Source organism: Syngnathoides biaculeatus, chromosome 4 (assembly GCF_019802595.1).
Source record: "Syngnathoides biaculeatus isolate LvHL_M chromosome 4, ASM1980259v1, whole genome shotgun sequence".
NCBI classification, from domain to species: domain Eukaryota; kingdom Metazoa; phylum Chordata; class Actinopteri; order Syngnathiformes; family Syngnathidae; genus Syngnathoides; species Syngnathoides biaculeatus.
The window spans coordinates 6,767,687-6,787,850 of NC_084643.1; the positions used below are offsets into that span (position 1 = coordinate 6,767,687).

At 43.4% G+C, this 20,164-nt stretch overlaps 2 protein-coding genes across 5 annotated transcripts; one reads left to right on the forward strand and one right to left on the reverse strand.

Annotated features, from left to right (window-relative positions):
- Nucleotides 1-496: 496 nt before the first annotated feature.
- LOC133499210 (uncharacterized) lies at nt 497-15,386 on the reverse strand. 3 transcript variants are annotated; one of them, XM_061816929.1, is made up of 15 exons: nt 15,022-15,386; nt 12,897-12,979; nt 12,392-12,483; nt 11,852-12,307; nt 10,927-11,089; nt 10,732-10,829; nt 9,385-9,597; nt 8,002-8,089; nt 7,768-7,889; nt 7,558-7,663; nt 5,564-5,635; nt 5,356-5,465; nt 2,180-4,024; nt 888-981; nt 497-802 (listed from the first exon to the last, which is right to left on the reverse strand). In XM_061816929.1, exons 2-15 carry the CDS (start codon nt 12,903-12,905, stop codon nt 644-646), a joined length of 3,627 nt encoding a protein of 1,208 aa, XP_061672913.1. In that variant the 5' UTR covers nt 12,906-12,979; nt 15,022-15,386; the 3' UTR covers nt 497-643. The 3 variants fall into 3 exon arrangements, with proteins under 3 accessions (XP_061672913.1, XP_061672911.1, XP_061672912.1); XM_061816927.1 differs by having other exon boundaries at nt 2,180-4,168; XM_061816928.1 differs by lacking the exon at nt 15,022-15,386 and adding an exon at nt 13,919-14,043 and having other exon boundaries at nt 2,180-4,168.
- A 150-nt stretch (nt 15,387-15,536) lies between these two features.
- LOC133499214 (Rieske domain-containing protein) lies at nt 15,537-19,893 on the forward strand. Of its 2 annotated transcripts, none has more exons than XM_061816936.1 (4): nt 15,537-15,684; nt 16,876-17,115; nt 19,076-19,110; nt 19,178-19,878. In XM_061816936.1, exons 2-4 carry the CDS (start codon nt 16,902-16,904, stop codon nt 19,451-19,453), a joined length of 525 nt encoding a protein of 174 aa, XP_061672920.1. In that variant the 5' UTR covers nt 15,537-15,684; nt 16,876-16,901; the 3' UTR covers nt 19,454-19,878. The 2 variants fall into 2 exon arrangements, with proteins under 2 accessions (XP_061672920.1, XP_061672921.1); XM_061816937.1 differs by lacking the exon at nt 15,537-15,684 and adding an exon at nt 15,714-16,011 and having other exon boundaries at nt 19,178-19,893.
- The last annotated feature ends 271 nt before the right edge of the window (nt 19,894-20,164 follow it).

Consider the following 20,164-nt stretch of genomic DNA (forward strand, 5'->3'; position numbering starts at 1 on the left):
CAATAAGGGAAAAAAATTGACACCCTGCCCATGAATGGGTTAAAATAGAACTTTTGAGATGAATTGAGAGCCAGTCTCACACACCCACTGGTGCCAATATTTTTTAGCATGACTATATCATCTACTATATTGATTTGTCAAACAAACACACACAAAAAAATCTCTCACTATTCTGGCATTTAGCAAATGCAAAGTCTTGGTAATTGTAGTTGACATAAAAGAGGACGTTTCATGTGAGTCAGTCAGTAAAGAAAAAAAAAACTTATAGTCATTGCAAGTTTTGAATCAGAAATCAAGATTAATCGTTTTTCATTTTCACACATTTTGAAATTTTGGTACATGGAAGGTGACACACGATTTGCCTCCGCGGGCCACAAAAAACGTGGTGGGCCGGATCTGGACCCTAGGGCCTTAAGTTTGATACCAGTGTCTTAAATCATTTTCCTTGTTAATGACACAAATCAACAAATGCATTTAAAGTGCAAATAGATTTTATTTATGTCAATGAAAACGAGCCACAAAATCAAATAAATAAGACATTAAATTCTAACCTTCAAACAAAATTGTGGAAGAAATTTTCCATCTTACAAGCAATATAAACACCTTAGAGATGTTTTTTATTCCTATGTGACCTACGCTTTATTCATGCCACTGGCTGAATGCTGTGTTCCCCTTGTTTGTACTCGGGCTCAGAAAAGGAGCTGGTCATACGGTACAAACGCAGCTTGGTTCTCATGCTGCGCAGACACTGGGCGTTGCGATCCAGAATCTCCTCCAGCTTGTCCACATAGTCTACAAATGCCTAATAAAAGAAAATACAAAAACAGTCCATTTGAGGCCAATTAAAAGATTGACAGTGCAGCAAACAGCCGAATTTAAACTCTGACCATGTAAGGTTGCTTGCATAGAAGCCTTTGCTCTTCATGAAATAGGGGCTCCATCTTCCTCAGTTTCTCCCAGTGGGCCTGGATGACACGCCACCTTGAGTTGAGAAAGGAATGTAGGAGGTTGCATGATAGATTACACAAAAACAACAGGAAAATCATCTCCCGCGCAACAGTCGAAGCCTGCAATTACACAGCAGGTCAGTTCATCTTTTTTTTGCCCATAGGTGACATGTATCCGATATTTTTTTGTCAATCTGAACAGTACAATTCATCCATCCATCCATTCATTTTCTTTTGCCGCTTATCCTCACGAGGGTTGCGGGAGTGCTGGAGTACATAGCAGACGCTTACTGGAAAATTCGTCTAACCGTCTCATAATTCCCCTTCTTCTACGTAGAGGTAGCTAACATACATTAGATCCTAACCCTAACCTAACCTTAAAACAAAAGTTGCTAAAAAGATATACACATATATGTACGTTCGCTGTGTCCGTCTTTCTAGCACGTCCATAGCGAACACGAACACTCGGCGACAAGTTGTCGAATAACCCTTAACCATGTTTAAGCATGGATGAGGATGTTTCAGACTAGCCGGAAGTTTACAAAATACACGCGCGTGCGCGTTAATCACAAGGAGACTTTTCAGCACCGGGAGCGCTCAGACCGTCACACCCGGAGCAGAACACGGATCGCACAAACCCCTGCTTGATTGATGCCCTTTATAATTGCATCCAAAAACAACAAAAAAATGGATGGATGGATAGATAGATAGATAGATAGATAGATAGATAGATAGATAGATAGATAGATAGATAGATAGATATAGATAGATAGATAGATAGATAGATAGATAGATAGATAGATAGATAGATAGATAGATAGATAGATAGATAGATAGATAGATAGATAGATAGATAGATAGATAGATAGATAGATAGATAGATAGATAGATAGAAACCCCAAATTTCTTGAGCACCGAGCATCAGATGCGGGCTATCTGAAGGCCTCCTAAAGATTAAGAGAAGTGTGTCGGCCCCTTCCCGTGTACAACTCGGCCACTTTGGTATCAGAAATGAGAGACTGGATGTTCAATGTGATTGAAAAAAAAAAAAACACACAAAACAGCTGAGAGTTCAACCTTAAGTTAAGTTTTGGGCTCTGCCGAGTGCTACCCGGGATCATATGTCATGTCAAAGTATGTATCCAAAAAGTGATGAGCACTCTTTCTATGAACCAACCTTTTATGTGAGAAGAAAAAAAAAAAAGATTTTGATTAGATTAGATTTTACTTACTTGGCATGATCCATTGTTAAGGAAAACTCTGGATTGCCGGGTCTTTCTTTCCAGTGCAGCTCTGCAGGCCCATCCATTTGGAGTTGAAGATATTTGCAGAGGACATTTGGTGCAGCGGTTTCACTCTTGGTCAAAGAGGGCGAGATGCTTTTCTTTGGCGCGCTCGAAGTTTCTTGTGTCAGCTGCGTGGCATCAGAAGCGGGAGACCAGATGTCCTTTGGTAGGCAGAGGTCTGTGTCCTCATCCGTCGCATGTGTGAGAATCTCCTTTATGATATATTGTTTGGGCAATTTGACGTCAGAAGTGGGAGACAGAGAGCGAAATTCTCGGTCTTTATTCTTTGCACGTGTGAGATGCTCGTTCATTGTATACTTATTGTTCGGTTTCACGTCAGTATTGGGAGACTGGATGTCAACTGGGAGGCGGACCTCATCATTCTTTTTATTTGTGAGTTGGCCCCACATGCACTTACTTGTCAATTTGGTGGTAGAAGTAGGAGACCTCTGGTGAATGTCATCATCTATATTTTTTGCTTGTGTGAGACACTGCTTTGTGTACCTTTTGGCAAGTTTGCCATCAGAAGTGGGAGACGGCAAGTCTTTTTGGAGGCAGAAATCTGCATCCTCATCCGTTGCGTCTGTGTGATCCTCTTTTAACATGTACTCATTTGTCAATTTAGTGTCAGAGTTGGGAGACCGCAGGTAAAATTCTCTGTCTTTATTCTTTGGAAGTGTGACTGGCTCCTTTGTGCTCTTATTGGTCCATTTTCTGTGAGAAGTGGGAGACTGAAAGTCTTCTGTGGTGCAGGATTCTTGTTCCTCATCGTTTGCATGTATGACCTCCTTTGTGTACTTTCTTGCGAGTTTAACGTCAGAACTGGAAGATCGAAGGTTGACTTCTCTGTCTTTATTCTTTGCATGTGAGAGTGGCTCTTTTTCCCTTCCAAGTGGACAGAGATGATTATTGGTCTGATCTCCTTGAACCAGTAAAACTGCGGTGCCCTCAAGTCGAGAGACGCTTGAGTTATTATCCTGAGACATTTTGGTTTTATCCTCCGGATATTTGTGTACCTCCAGATGTTTGTGCATGTGAGTATTTGGTAGCTTTCGAGGTAGCTTTTTCGTTTCCTGAGGGGTTTGGACTACAGTCCTACGTTCACAGGCAGACACGAAGGACCGGCGTTCCTGATGCTGCTGTTCAACAGGAGAGACAGGGCAGGCGGTTTTGTGGACGGACGTTAAACAGTCTGTCCACAGTCCGTCAAGGGACGGGTCCATTTCCAGTGAATCCTCTCCATTCTCTTTGGAGTTGAAGGGCAAGGCAGCTACATCCACTGCGACGTCGGCCTGTTCCAGATTAGTCGGCGATCTCATCTCTACCTTTTGCTGCTCCTCTTCTCCCAACAAATTACTACTTCTGACTCTGCTGTTGTACTCGGTCACAGCGTCCGTCGAACTGTGACGTTCAGAAAACGCAAGATGTCCGGCGGACGATGTGGAGGAGCGGACTGATCGCCGATCAGAGCGAGGCGGCGAGACGGAGAACGGCACGAACATTTGCAGCTGCCGGTGATAGTGTCGAAGGTGCTGCTGCAACTCCTCGTCCGCTGTTAGGGTATCTTCTCCATCTGTTACCGTTGACTCCCGCACGCTGTCATTTTGGCTCCTCTCACTTAATCCTTCCTTTCCCGATGTGTTGGTGCTCCAATTTTCTTTGTTGCAACCATACCTTCCATCGCCCTTCACCAAGGAGTTCCCCGCTTCTTCGATCCCTCTCACAGGTCTTTTCTCCCCGTATCTGCTGCTCTTGGATGTCGAACAGTCAACGACGCTCCCTGCGGATTTCCTGGGGGTGGGAGAAACGGCGGCAAAAGCCGCGTTGGGTATCGTCATCTTTGGCTTCTTTGAGAGATTCCTTCCAACGCTGGTGCATCTGGAAGATGCGCTTTTGCATTCTTGTCCTCCGCTGCGAGCCCTCAACTCTTTCACACTATGGTGAATAAATCAGATGTTAAAGAGTCCTGAATGTGTCTATTCACTTCCAGGTTCTCCACCAAATTATTAAGACACCCATTCACCTAGATGTGCTCTGATGTCTTCAAGAACCGGCAGAATTTATGAAAGATATCCTCCACAATTATTTTTTTTTTGTTAAGAAAAAGAGAAGAATGCCAATTAAAAAAATTCCACTCCTTCTTCTTATATTATTATTGCTAACTATTTATTCAATACATTATAAAAATCAGTTTAATTGTCAGAAAAGCACAGATCTTTTTATAATAGCATGAATACAATATGAGTATTTCATTTCAAAGGAATATTAAAAACATTTTGGCTAACCCAAAGCTCTATTATATAAGAAACAAGTAGTTTTTAAGGTCACCTTTTCATTTGAGTAATCGACAACACTGTTGGAAATGTATCGCCACGTACATTTTTATAAAAACAAAAAAATCTAATATTTATTTTCAAACCAAATTGAGGGTGAATTCCTAGGTTGGGCTAAGGCAATGCTTCTCAATTTTTTTCTGTTATGACCCCCCCAGGAAGAAAAAAAAAATGCGCCCCGCTCCACCCGTACCCCCCGCGAGTACATAACATGATATATTAAAGCTAATCTAATCCTTATAAAAATTGAAAAAAGTACAAAACAAAGCTATCGATCAATTCACAATAAAGAATATGGTAGAAAATGTTGTTAATCATGTTCTTCAGGGTCTCACATGACCCCCCCTCCCCCTGACATCGCAACACATCAGTTGTCAATGTGACAATGTGAACAGAATCCATACATCCATTTTCTTTGCCGTTTATCCTCACAAGGGTCGCGGGGGGTGCTGGAGCCTATCCCAGCTGCCAACGGGCAGGAGGCGGGGTACACCCTAAACTGGTTGCCAGCCAATCACAGCGCACATCGAGACAAACAGTTGCACTCAAAATGACACCTAGGGGCAATTTAGAGTGTCCAAATAATGTTGCATGTTTTTGGGATGTGGTAAACCAGAATGCCCACCCGGAGAAAACACACGCAGGCATAGGGAGAACATGCAAACTTCACACAGACGGGGTCGGGATTGAACCCGTGTCCTCCAAACTGTGAGGCCAACGCTTTCCAGCTGATCCACCGTGCCGCCGTGATCAAATCAAATAGCATAATTCCGCATAATGAACACTTACCGGTCAGCATATCGCAGCGTGTTGAGTGTGTGCTCTGTGGCGACATGAGTGGGTGAAATGTTGGCAATCATGCAAGTCATGGAGTTCCCAATGAATGAATCTTTCAAAACCTAAGCACAAAAAAACACCAGTTAAGTGAACTGAAACAAATACCAAAAAAAAAAAAAACAAACAAAAAAAAAAACCCCCACACACACAATCTTGGTACCTGAGTTAGTTTGCTTTGTCTGAAGGGCGTGTGCCGCTGCTCTTGATCGAGGGAGCGGATACATTCTTTAAGCTGTGGGGGGGGGGGGGGGTTACAAATGTACTTCAATTTTCCATCTTTTGATGCCAAATCGGACCAAAAGCCCACTATTAATCATCTGCACCTTACACAGTTGGCCCGTTCTGGACTTTGTAATTGGACAAATCCACTCTAAACACAAATCAGACCTAAGGATAATCTTATGAGGCATGAGATAGGCTGACATTTGATGTCTTTGGTCAGAAAGGCCAAAATCAGGACAAAAACACAAAGGCGCATCTGACAGATGCAAAGGATGAGGATCGACAATTGCACCTCTGGTGGTTCCACTTCTGTCAAATTAGACAATAATACACGTATAATAAATGCTAAAAATTCTACTCATAATTGCCAAGTCCATGCTTTGCAAAATTGGCCATTTTCCCACTGTGCTTAATTTCTCTTTTTTCCCCCTTTTGGGTCTCATCCTTGACAATCCACTTTTCTTCCTAGCCCAAAACAAGCAACATCTCCCAGTCTGCATCCAGCCACTTAAGAAACCTCAGTCGCCTCCATAAATCCACCACACTGCTGCTGTCCTCGTTCACGGTCTCGCCGAGTCCCACCTGCATTATTGCCACTCTATCCTGTTTGGTCTCCCACACAACTCAGTTTCTCCAGACCTCTGCTGCCGGTGTCGCATCTAATATATAAATACTGATCTTGCTACCCTTCTCTGTGTTGCCGTAGCCTCCTGCTCTTTCAGATCTTTGTCCTTCATCACCATCCCTTCTGCCTGTCTGTCCATCATGGTGAACAGAACCTTCAGCCACTCTCCTCGTCTTTTGTGACTCACGACCGCCAATAAGCCCTCTTGAAATCCTAACTCAAGATACGCTTATTCACTTTAACACCATTTTAATTCTACTTCTCTTTTTTCCTCTCTGTTTTAAATGTTGTATTTGGTTGTACAGGGACTCCTCAGGTTAAGACGGTCTCAACTTAAGACGTTTCGACTTTACAACGCCCGTCCCCCGTCCGCCATTTTGTCTGGCTAAAGCTTGTCGGTGTTTGTGCGCCGGGAGTATCTTCGCATTTTTCTCCCTCCTTTTGAGACATTATCGCCCCAAAGAAGAAAGCTCTGTCTTTTAGCAATGCTTCTGCGGCCATAAGAAAATCCATTACCATGGAAACGAAGCTCAGGATCATATAAAGACTGGAGAAAGGAGAGAATCCAACACCACCAAAGCTTTAGTTGGTCGACCGCGGTGACAATTATGAAAGACAAAGCCCGTATTTTAGCGCATGTGAAGGGTTCCGTTCCTCTGTCGGATACAATGATCACAAAACAAGGTTCTTTGATACTTGTCGAGATGGAGAGGATTGAGTACCAGGTTCCTTCGCAATAGCTTAGCACATTCTCCCCTTCTTCTCCATCCACCTCTCAGCAGTGATGCTGAGTACATCATCTTATTTATTTCAATGTATTTGCTTTTTATACAAAGTATTTTGATGAAAATTCCGACTTTAATGGTGGAATCTGATTTCACTCGAAATTCGAGTTAAGTTGCGACTGGAGGAACGGATCTCAGTCGTAGACCGAGGACTCCCTGTACATAAATTCTTTTAATCATGTAAAGCACATTGAGCTACTTTGAGCGTGAAATGCGCAATACAAGTAAATTTGCTTTGCTTTGATTTAACATTTCCCATATTATTTGCCATTTTAATTGATGTTTTGTGATGATATTTATTATGTATTGCATGGATTGTTTGTAGGATGACCTTGCGTGGCTTGAAAGGCATCTATAAATAAAGTGGATGATGATGATGACTCTTATTAAAAAGCATCTCATACAGTATATGCAAAAGATGAGGACACGGACTTCTGCCCACCCCGCAGGGATGTCCGATTTCCATCTTATGATACCAAACTGGCCAATAATGAAACAAACACGTGTGTGGTTGTATCTTACAGCCAGCAGACTCTGGTTGATCTCAGCTCCCTCCATACGAGTCTGCCAGTCTGTCGCTGTGGTATCCGACGCCCGCTCGCTTCCTGCCAAGTCGATGAACCACATTCTTAAAGATACGGAGTACACTATTAGTACGCTCGCTTGAGGTTCACGAGCAAACGGTATGCAATTTGCCGGTCACAGGATTGACAGTTCAGTGTAGTCCGTCACCTGCCAACGATCTGCTGGATGGGAGACCTGAGCTGAATTTGAAGCAAGGCGTGGGACCGAGACGAAAGTGGATTGATGCCGCTCACCCTCTTTGTGCGTGCCGCTAAACCATGCGAAATCACCTTGAAAGGCGGCGAAAAAGCTTACAACGATGCCGTGATTGTATGTATTTCATACAGTGGATGAAGAAAGACCCTCATTTGTCTTGAAGGTCAGGGGTAGCTGCTCACCGACCTTCAGCAGTGAGTTAACAGAGTCCACTCTGACATCACAAAGTCCTGCAATGTGCACCACGCTGTGACCGTCCTCCCTCACAAACAATCTAAAAACAAAACAAAACAAAACCGGGGTTCAGAACATTGGGAGAGAGATCCACCGATCGCATCACACTTGCAAAGAATCAAACAGAATTACTTTAGGCCTTCCACGCCTGATGCAAAATTTGCCAATAAATACTTAAAACAGGCGGCGCGGTGGAGCAACTGGTAAGGGCGTTGGAGCAACTGGTAAGGGCGTTGGAGCAACTGGTAAGGGCGTTGGCCTCACAGTTCTGAGGACCGGGGTTCAAATCCGAGCTCTGCCTGTGTGGAGTTTGCATGTTTTTCCCGTGCCTGCGTGCGTTTCCTCCAGGCACTCCAGTTTTCTCCCACATCCCCAAAACATGGATTCATTGGAGACTCTAAATTGCCCCTAGGTGTGATTGTGAGTGCGACTGTTGTTTGTCTCCATGTGCTCTCCGATTGGCTGGCAACCAGTTCGGGGTGTACCCTGCCTTCTGCCAGTCGACAGGTGGGATAGGCTCCAGCACTCCCCGCGGCCCTCGCGAGGATAAGCGGGGAAGAAAGTGGATGGATGGATATTTAAAACAATATTTTGCACATGCAAAACATGACAGAATACTGTCCCTCAAACGCCTTCAGTTTTCCATCCATCAATTTTCTTTGCTGCTTATCCTCACAAGGGTCACGGGGAGTGCTGGAGCCTATCCCAGCTGTCAACGGGAAGAAGGAGGTGGGGTACACCCTGAACTGGTTGCCAGCCAATCGCAGGGCACATGGAGACAAACAGCCACACTCACAATCACACCTAGGGGCAATTTAGAGTGTCCAATTAATGTTGCATGTTTTTGGGATGTGCGAGGAAACCGCAGTGCCCGGAGAAACCCCAAGCAGGCACGGGGAGAACATGCAAACTCCACACAGGCGGGTCCGGGATTGAACCCGGGACCTCAGAACTGTGAGGCCAAGACTTTTACCAGCTGATCCACTGGACGCCTCCTTCCAGTTTCCCAACTCTGCAAATTGTCCAATATTTCTTTGTTTTCCACCTAAAATGGTTGAAAGACAGTGAATGCCGTGCCCAAAGGGGACACCTGCTTTTCCCCTACCGATGTCAAACTGGCCATTTAGTACACAGAAGATGAGCATCTTACACGTGCGAAGAAAGCTCAAAGATAATTATTTTTTAATAAGCCACTTCTGCCCCCCAAATGGCCAATTAGCACATAATACAGGAGTATTACATATGCAAAGAATAACTAGGGAATTCTGCCTCTTTTTTCTCGCTACTTTGGCCAAAAATGGCCAAGAAGCCATTTAATTTATTTTCAAACAGCACCTTTTTCTGTTGTTGAGCAGGTCATAGAGCTGGCGACAATAGATCTCGCAGAAGCTGACATACACCAGCAGTGGGCTGTCCGTTCCCGACAGGTGGGCAAAGATGTCCTGGACTGCCAGCACGTACAAACCCACTTCCCCTGGAGTGGAGCCCATCATGGTGTGAGTCTTGCCCGCGCCCGTCTGGCCAAATGCAAAGCAAGTGGCCTTCCCGCTACACACACACACACACACACACACACACACACACACACACACACACACAATTTGTCCAATTAATACCGTTAAATAGTGCTCATAATAACTGTTGAGGCTGGATAGAGCCTTTCAATTTTAAAATAAAATTAAAAAATGAGCTGGCACAAAACATTAGATTGTCCAATTAATGCTGCCAAAAAGTCCATACCAGGGGTGTCAAAGTCATTTTTCTCACTGGTCACATTGTTGTTCCATTTTCCGTCAGAGGGCCGTTATGACTTTGAAACAAAAATATTTAGTCAACTCATCATATTTACGTCATCAATTTATGAACTAGTTTTGGAATCAGAAATCAAGGGTCATGTGTTTTTCAACTTTTCATGTTTGGTCACATAAAAATGCTTGTAATATCTCAATTTTATCCATCCATTTTCTTTGCCGCTTATCCTCACAAGGGTCGCAGGGAGTGCTGGAGCCTATCCCAGCTGTCGACGGGCAGGAGGCGGGGGAACACGCTGAACTGGTTGCCAGCCAATCGCAGCGCACATAGAGACAAACAGCCACACTCACAATCACACCTAGGGGCAATTTAGAGTGTACAATTCATGTTGCATGTTGTTAGGATGTGTGAGGAAACCGGAGTGCCCGGAAAAAAAAACACGCAGACATGGGGAGAACATGCAAACTCTGCAGAGGTGGGGCCGGGATTGAATCCTCCTCAGAACTGTGAGGCCAACGCTTTACCAGCTGAGCCGCCATGCCGCCTCAACTTTATCATTTGTGAGATATGACAATTTGAAATTTTGGTACAGATTTTTACAAGAATCATGGAAATTGACACTCCAGATTTGGGTTCACGGGCCACATAAAATCTTGCGGCGGGTCAGATCTGACCTCCGGCCGGGCCTTGAGTTTGACACCTGTGGTCTATACTGAGTGGAAAGACCTTTTAAATAACAATGAAAGAATGAATGAACCCAGAACAAAAAGAGGACAATGTGCCCAATATCATTAACAAAAACGCTCAGAAATTCAAACCTGGAGTCCTTTGAGACAAATAATTAAATGAAATAGAATGTATACATGATTTAAAAAATATATTTGAAAAAAAAATCATAGATAAATAAAATAAGTCAGTTAGATGACTTACCCGTTGAGCATGTGCTGCACCAGAGGATAGGCTGTTTTCTTATAGATTTCCTCATTGGAATCATACTCTCCAAAAACTTGGTCAAAATAGAAAGGGTGCTTCAAAATAAAAGACAGAATTGACAAATCAGAGCACGTGACGTCAGCGTATCGGAGACAGTCAGTGGGTTCTAATTCAAAAGTTGACTGGTTATACCTGTAGAATGTACCGGGTGAGATCCACCGCTTCTTTGCCTTCTTCCACAATCACGCACTCGGCGCTGGGCGTTATCACAACATCCGCCTCGCCCTTCCTCCTCTCGGCGTGCGTCAGAGGTCGTTTCCGCACGCAAACGATGATCCTCGCTCCGCGGGATTGCCTGCAAATGCCACATTTCAAATGATAGAAAGTTTGGTTGTGATCCGATAATTCCCCTTGGAGTAAATTTGGTAACAGAAACCAAAAACCACGGAAAATTGTTGAAAAAAAAAAGTCTTTCCTGACTTTTCTTTTATGCATCTGCTCATTCTTATTAACGTACCTGACTTTGTGTCAATCTCCGTACATTTTGCTTGCAAGTTAATTTTTCCAATTTATGAATGCCTCTGAACTTATACTCAAGTAGTAAATGTTGTCGTTGTAAATGTAATTATAAAGCATTATTTATTTATTTATTTACTACGCAATGGGGAAAAAAGATGTATTTGACGTGCACACTAACAAATTGGGAATTAGAAAGAATGCAATTATCGGAAAAATATACATATACACATTTGTTCTATGATCAAATATTTTATATCTCAAGTCTTTATGAGGGAACAAAATAAATAAAAAAAAGATTATCTGGGGACTGCATACGGGCACCTCATACGTCACACGTATGAGATGCACATGAACTACGTCACATCTGCGCACGTAGTTCATGTGACTCGCTAAAATGGCGGCGGCCTTGAAAATTCGTAATTGTCGATGAAAATCTTCTCAGACCACCATTAAATGAGAGAGGATTAACATTACATTTTCAAGATACAATACATATTACATGACTTATTGGATACATTGTTGATCCAAACCACTGGAATTTCCCTTTATGATTGATTGTAGCTGGTACTTGCATTCACTGGACTGCACAAGTACTCACTTTTTTGCAGAAACGGGCTGGAGAGGAAGTCCATAGTTGTACCCTGGTTTTCTCTTGGCTTCGTAAACGGGCATCGGATGAGTCGCTTTAATTGTGCAACGCTTGGCCGCGGCGTCGGGTCTCGGGTGCTGAAGTTGGTGGTGTTGGGGCGCGACATTCCTCTGGGCTGGCGCCGTGGAGTACGTATTGTACATGGACAAGCGTTTACTAATGTCTGGCTTAGCGCTTCTCGCTAGCTTCCTGTGGTTGCCGTGCTGCGCGGGACGCTTGCGGGACGTTTCCTGGTCGTCGGCCACTTCTCCAAGTCTCAGCCCCTCCCGCTCCAGCGTTCTGATCAGGTGGACCAGCTCGAAGAGGCGGCTTTTGTCCTCAGCCGTGTGGACCTCCAAGAGGGGGAGGTCCTCCAAAGTGAGGGCTACGAGACAGGCCGCGTGGTGGATCCCCATGGAGGTGAAGCTGAAAGGGACACGGATGAATGAATGACTGGGAGGGGGCATGGGGGGGGGGGTCCCCAGTTGGGAATGAAGATCCTCTGATTACCGCTCGTGAAGACGCTGAAGGCCCACCAACTTGAGGCACTCAAACAGGCTCAGTGTCATGACTGGTTGTTCTTCCACTTGCCTCCACAGACCCTGGTGAGAGCCAATCATTATATCATTATTCACTTTTGGCATCTCTTTATCAACTGAAGCAATCGTGTAATTCAATATTTCCAGTTTTTGCGTTCTTATATCCCCTGCGACTGACTGTCCACCAGTTCGGGGTGTAGACCGCCTTTCGCTTGAAGTTAGCCGAGATAGGCTCCAGCACTGCCGTGAACCTTGTGTGGATAGGCGGCTTGGAAAATGGAATGGATTGAAATGCCCCAATGTGCCACAAGATGGCCCCAGAGCCCCATCTAATAAGAAACTAGCACACTATTCCCTGTTGTATCTAAAGATTCATCACAATTTCACCATTTTTTAAGCAATCGTCTGATTACTGTATTCGTCCATAAAACATGGAAGATATGATGGATCCAAAATCCCTGTGATGACTTCTTTACCGTTGCCATGGCGATGTGTCCCTGGTGATATCCCTCCCTGGTGCCTTCTGTCAAATAACGTCGCTAGCGGGGTCATCACAAAACTATTGAGACACAAAGCACAGCACAAGATATGAGCAACGCGTTTCGATTCTCTCGACGACGGGCTCAGCGCGCCGGAACCCTCCTGGGCCAACGATCGTCGAACCCTCCAACCAATCGCAAGTCGACTGATCAATGCGATTGCCTGGGTACAACAACAACAACAAACAATGCATTTCGGAAAATAGCGACGTCCACTCAAGATTGGCACGACGCTTCCGTTACTCAATTTATTTGACCGACAAGACTGTTGAGGCACCAAGCAAAGACATGAATAAAGAAATTTCCTTTCATGATGTTCCTCACCTCAAACCGACACTTTATCATTTTAACATGAAATAAAGTGAAACAGACTAAAACAATCATAGAACAGGTGACAGTTTGCGTTCAATATTTTGTTGGATCACCTGTGGCAGTAATGGACCTTTCCGACCTGTCAATCACCCGTACAATAATAGCCAATCAGATAGCCGCATTGTCTTAAGTCCTGGCTTGACACGCCCCTCTCATCATATTGTCCCACAAGCAATGCTGGTTGTCAGTAGCGTGCGCTTGGAAAAGTTAATGTTACGAAGAAAATGATCCTCAGATGCGCGGGGAACGTGCCATTCTGATGAAAGATATCCTGCTAGGTTACAAGGGGCCCGCTTGATTCATTTTCCAAAGCCTAAAACACAGTTTTACGAAGTGTCTACGATGGATAAAGGCTCGCGGGAGAGCGCACGTACAACTAAATGTGAACAATATCAACAAACACAAGGCTGTATGTTCGGAGGTAAGTGAGGGTCCACACTAGAGTTCTGTTTATGACAAAAGCTACATATCCTTGCGTGAAATAGTTGAGACTTCTCTGTAGAACTCGCTTGGACAAGTCTGACGCATTTGCCAAAAACCGTACAGCATTATTATCTGAAATACACGATAGAGAATCGACTTCAAACCTGTTCGGATCAGTCACCATTTTGGAACCTCGTGGGACATGGCAACTGTCGCTAAGGGGGCGGAGCTTAAGATCGCCAGTCGGAAAGGTCCATTACAGCCACACGGTATAAAAGGGCAGATTCACCCCTTCATGCTGTCATTACAGGGTGATGTCTGTAGAATTTTGGGGACAAAAAATCAATTTATACCATTTTGAAATTAGATTAACAAAAATTTTGAAAAAGTGAAGTGCCGTGACGACGTCTTGGATGCACAATGTTGCTGTACGACAAGCGATGGGTTGTCTATGACTGTAAACAATTTTCTACTGGTCTAAAAACAGTTAGAAGCACTGATCTAGAATAATAGTTCCATAAAATTGTATGAATCCATTCCAAACAGTTTATTCTCCCAATTTATCACTGTTTATCTTGTCTTGATTTCCTTAAGAGGATTTAGATATGGACAGTTGTATATAGTGTCTCCAGCAAATGAGTATGTTTTGTTTTGTTTTTTTTTTTTTTGTAAAATCTGAAAATAAATATTAACATATTTTAGTTCCCCCAGATGATGTACTTGGCACAGCTGTATTTGTATATTGTAAGTGAACATCTAAGAACCCGGCTTGATGATTGGCAGATGGGAGCCTGTGACGTAAACCAAGCTGAAAGACCAAGTCGGTGAGTCTGCGTGTGGTGTCCTGAGTTGCAGCTGATACGAGGCTCATTTCTTGTATGAATGTGCATTTTTTTTAATTTTTTTTTTTTTTAGCAACTGAAATGCCTCAGCAACTCTCATCACGTCCCTGACCGCATACAAAGCAATTGCATTATTGATGTTTTCTACAATTGTTTTGTGATTGTGGAATAGAAGGTGGATTAAACCGAGTAAATCTCCTCTCAAGATCCAGTTTCGGGACAATTGACTGCACATAAATTAACTGGAGTCCATTTATAATGACAAAACATGAATGCAATTTATTGACTAGATTTAAAATCGTCAACTGAACAACATGTAATTCTAAAAGTTCAGCCAGTCAAATGTCACACCAGCGCTATTCGGGAGAGGTTTTTGTAAAATCACACATATGAAACCTGATCAATAAATAAATACATACACGTACCTGTTTGAGTTCGGTGCCAACACAAGTTGGACATTGACGCCGGTCGAAGGAAAAGTTTGAGCACGTTTTCGTGGTCTTGATGATGTTTGAAAAGTGCACTGGACGCCACAGAGCGGCGTAGTCATGCGAGCCTTTTGACTAAAAAAACGAGTTGACGGTGCTAATTTAATGCTAGCAGGATTAAAAAAAAAAAAAAAAAAACAAAAAAAAAAACAAAACTCATCCCTTGTGACAGTTTGCGTTGACAAGTGTCGCTATTTCTCTACGGTTGGTCTCCATGGCGACGGCTCTCGCGTCTTTGTCGAGACGAGCACGAAAGGGATGATAATCCAATAAAATAAGATTAGATCAGTCACGAAGTTTTACGATTTAAATCGCGTCAATTAATATGATTATTGTCACTCAGAACGTTTCTAACCATTTTATAACGTGACCGTTCTGCACTATCAAAGGAAACATAATTGTACAATAATGCATTTTCAATAAATACGGAATCTAAAATCTACCGCGGTCGACTCGTGTTCCATCCGGGCGCTAATGAGAGTGACACACTTTTTTAGTCGAGTGACGAGTTTCACCAGGGGAAAATATTTACGGAAACACACAACATGATGATTCTCTTTGGCATGTTGTCATAATCTCCCAAACTCGGCGGCTGTTGCAGTTGAGTTACATTTTTTAAATATAAAATACTACCGATATATACCTAGTTATCCACGTACTGCACATTTAATTTACAACCGGAAGGATTCGGTTATTTTCGCCGGCATATTAACTACACAACTATCGCTTCCTCTTCACATCTTTCTGTAACCTCTTTGATCATCATATTCTATCCCCTCCATATTTCACCATCATGCGCCCAACTTCCTGTTCCGTTAACTTGTTACGGCATCATCGTGTTTTAGCAACTTTTTTTTTTTTTAACCGGGAGAACTTAATTTTCATCTTTTAGTATTTTCTGTCGCCATTACATGGTACAATCTACCAGTAGGTACTTCTTGTTTTGCCGACAGGCCATAACTTCCGTTATATAATATTTCTACTATTTCTTTAATATTTAATACTTCTGCCGGCATAGTTTCCTGCTTTTTGTTGCAAGCATCGGCTCAAATTCCTGACTCGCAACTTCTTGCACTACCTTGTTTTTTTATTTAATCTTTTTCGAGCAAAACTTTGTCATCTTCCTTTTAAGCATTTTAAAACTGTTTTGTGGGTGGCACGGTGGATCAGATGGTAATGTGTTGGCCTCACAGTTCTGAGGACCCGGGTTCGATCCCAGCCCCGCCTGTGTGGAGTTTGCACGTTCTCCCCGTGCCTATGTGGGTTTTCTCCGGGCACTCCAGTTTCCTCCCACATCCCAAAAACATGCAACATTAATTGGACACTTTAAATTGCCCCAAGGTGTGATTGTTTGTCTCTATGTGCCTTGCGATTGGCTGGCAACCAGTTCAGGGTGTACCTTGCCTTCTCCCAATTTGACAGCTGGGATAGGCTCCAGCACCCCCCGTGACCCCTGTGAGGATAAGCGGCAAAGAAAATGGATGGATGGAAAACTTTGTTCCTCCTGCAGCCATCTTTAGCTTGATTTTTCACCATCTTTTGCTTGCATATTGTCTTAATCCTGCCACTTTTTCTTTCACGCTGCTTCTTATTTCCTCCAAGATAGTTTTCTCTTCTTCTCGGCATACTTTCCACTTCTTTTGTCAGCATAGCTTCCACTTAATCATTTGGTATCTTATTTTTTGGCTTTATTTTTCCTCACGTTTGCTTGTTTTAGTTAAATTTCCTCTCGATTAAAACTAAAAAAAATAACTAATGAGGAAGAGCCGTAATGATTCTTCTCTCGACCAGGAATGTCCAGGTAGCGAGTAACCAACATGTCCACCCAGAAGGAGGCTACGGAGACATCATCATCTTCGTCTCCTTCTTTCCTGCCTCCTCCTGCGCCGCCTCCGCCTTCCCGTCACTTCGTCGGGACACGCGACGACATCATCAGACGCGGCCGCGTCAGCAAGCTGGTGAATGGATGTCGAGATGTGCTGGTGCTGTATCACCAGGGGACTTTCCATGCCATGGACCTGCGCTGTTATCGTAAGAAAAAAAAAGTCTTTTGGAACAACAGAACCGTTCCTAAATGTTTTAGTCAACATTACTTCCACTTCATATTTAGGCATCTTGTTTTTCCATCATCTTTCTGCAACTTCTTTCGCTAGCATCGCTTCAGCAGCCCATTTTGCCAGCGTATTTTCCAAGTCACCATTTAGCGACTTCTTTTGCCAGGATAACGTCCATTTCATCCATCCATCCATTTTCTTAGCCGCTTATCCTCATGAGGGTCGCAGGGAGTGCTGGAGCTCATCCCAGCTGTCAACGGGCAGGAGGGCGGGGCACACCCTGAACTGGTTGCCAGACAATCGCAGGGCACATGGAGACAAAGAGCCGCACTCACAATCACACCTAGGGGCAATTTAGAGTGTCCGATTAATGTTGCATGTTTTAGGGACGTGGGAGAAAACCCACACAGGCACAGGGAGAACGTGCAAACTCCACACAGGCAGGGTCCGGGATTGAACCCGGGACCTCAGAACCGTGAGGCCAACGATTTCCAGCTGACCCACCGTGCCACCACGTCCATTTCATATTTTAGCTTTTTCTTTTCCACTTCATCAGCTTCTTTTGCCAGGGTAGGTTCTTCATCTGTTTGAAAAATCGTTCCTTCTCTTGATAGCTTCTGCTTGTTTTTTGTTTTTTTTCCTTTTACCAGTATTGTGTCCACTTCTTTCAACAGGATAGTGTCATCAATATTTAGTTTTCTCTTCATGTTTCGGCATTTTCATTTGAAGGGTCCTTTTCATCTTTCCACAAAATTTTTGTTTCCTATTTCTTTTGTCTCCAGTTCTCCTTCAGAACCTTTTTTTTTTGCCAGCATTGCTTCATCATCATCTTAAAAGAGCTTCTTTCACAACCATAATTCTTTCATCAACTTCTAGCAGCATTTTTTTTTTCCCAGTATGGTTTCTTCTCCTTGCGCCAGCACATTTTCATCTCCATCATTCCGCTTCTTCTTTGACCGGAATAGTTTCCTTCCCATCCTTTCATCTTCATTCTTGTTGGTTTGTTTGTTCTCTTCAAGGTACTCAACATGAATGTCGTACCAGGGCGGCACCGACTGCTTATGTGTTGTTACACACCGTCATTTCCGGCCTATAAGCCGCGACTTTTTTACACAGGCTTTCAACCCTGCGGTTTATGTGGTGATGCGGCTAATTTGTGCATTTTTTTTCTAACGGGCGCAATGGGGCACTCGAGCGGGAAAGGTAAGAGTGAGACCGGTGGAATGTATGTGCCGAGGAAGTGACTTTTACCGGTCCGGCGCTGTTAGCACTGCACTAGCGTGTTACTGCAGTGTCTCAGTGATTTTTACCGGTATGGTACCAGCCCTGTTAGTGCAGCGCTAGCGTTAGTGCGGCGGAGGCTAGCGTTAAACTCTGTGTACCGTCTTTCTTTGTAAATATTTCATGTTTCAATGTGGGCACTTGCGAGTTTTACACAGCTGCGGCGTATCCATGTACCAAATGGTATTTCCTTTACAAATGTACTAGCTGAGGGTTATAACCAGGTGCGCTCTGTAGACCGGAAATACCATACTTGGCCGTTAAATCTGATTTTCTTTGGCCAGCAGAGCTTATTCTGAACAGATACGGGTTCAATCCCGGACCCGCCTGTGTGGAGTTTGTATGTTCTCCCCTTGCCTGCGCGGGTTTCCTCCGGGCACTGCGGTTTCCTCCTACATCCCTAAAACATGCAACATGAATTGGACACTCTAAATTGCCCCATCGGTGTGATTGCGAGTGCGGCTGTTTGTCTCCATGTGGCCTGCGATTGGCCGGCAACCAGTTCAGGGTGTACCCCGCCTCCTGCCCGTTGACAGCTGGGATAGGCTCCAGCACGCCTCGCGACCCTCGTGAGGATAAGCTAAGCGGTAAAGGAAATAGATGGCTGGATTAATTCTTGCAGGAAAAAAGGGAGCTAACAGTTTTTGTGTCAACAGATGCAGGTGGTGCTTTGGAGCACGGCGATATTGAGGTGAGCTCACAAGCGTCTGCTTATCGTAGTTGCCGTCAATATCATATCTCAGCTTTGCGTCCATCAGGAGTTCAACGGGCGCGTGTGCATCGTGTGTCCGTGGCACAAGTACAAGATCACGCTGGTGGAAGGCGAGGGCCTCTACCAAGCCGTGGACAACCCCACCATCAAACCTCTAAGGACTCAATGGCGCTCCAAGGGCATCAAGCAGAGGGTCCACAAAGTGACGGTCGTCAACGAGGACGTCTACGTCACGCTGAACGACTCCGAAGAGGCCATCGAGTCCGATTACTACCAGACTGACAAATACAGGACCAATTTATGCATAAAAAAAGTCCACTGACAAGAGAACAGTGGCGTGATTGCTATGGACAGTATATATTTTTTTTGGTGTACAGTACATGCAATTGAATCAAGTCGTAGAATTACGCGGGTAATGAAATGTGTGAATCGGCGGTGCAAAAACAAGAGAAGCAATTAAAAAAAAAAAAAAAAGTATTTCCCGTATATGAATTTATTGTGCCTTCATTTGATTTCGGCACAAAACAATCCTTCGTCATGAATAATCTACGGCAATGACATTAAAAAGGTCACGGAGCATGTATATTGTCCGGAAATAAATGGAGAAATAGATTCAATCTGAATAGTGTATTTTACTATTGAATTATATAATATCATTTAATTCATGATTGTGTATTTCATTAGCTTTATATTTTAGTTTTTAATGAATACAAATAAAAACGCAACTAAATAAAAATGATTATGTATACATTCAATACAAAAAGGTATGATTATATGTACAAACAAACGTTTATTGATTTCACATTTTAATGAATTTATAGTTATATAATGTGGATCAGGTTTATTTTTTTTTGCACAAACCATATGAATGCATAACAACTACATTGAATAATTGAAAAAAAAAATAAAAAGGGTGTAAAAATATAACCGAATAATGAAAAATTGTCATGGAATATAAAAATCATGACAGGAGTAGTAATATATATTATGCTGATTCAATTCAACAAACCATGTATTTGAATAATTAAAAATT

Excerpts from the sequence above, each read along its gene's own strand:
- LOC133499210 (XM_061816927.1), bottom strand. Across the intron at positions 9,598-10,731 it reads GTGCAGCACATGCTCAACGG|CGGGAAGGCCACTTGCTTTG; the intron begins GTAAGTCATCTA and ends GTGTGTGTGTAG. Across the intron at positions 5,466-5,563 it reads GACAAAGCAAACTAACTCAG|GTTTTGAAAGATTCATTCAT; the intron begins GTACCAAGATTG and ends TTTTGTGCTTAG.
- LOC133499214 (XM_061816936.1), top strand. The coding sequence starts at position 16,902 with ATGTCCACCCAGAAGGAGGCTACGGAGACATCATCATCTTCGTCTCCT. Across the intron at positions 17,116-19,075 it reads CATGGACCTGCGCTGTTATC|ATGCAGGTGGTGCTTTGGAG; the intron begins GTAAGAAAAAAA and ends TTGTGTCAACAG. Across the intron at positions 19,111-19,177 it reads TGGAGCACGGCGATATTGAG|GAGTTCAACGGGCGCGTGTG; the intron begins GTGAGCTCACAA and ends TGCGTCCATCAG.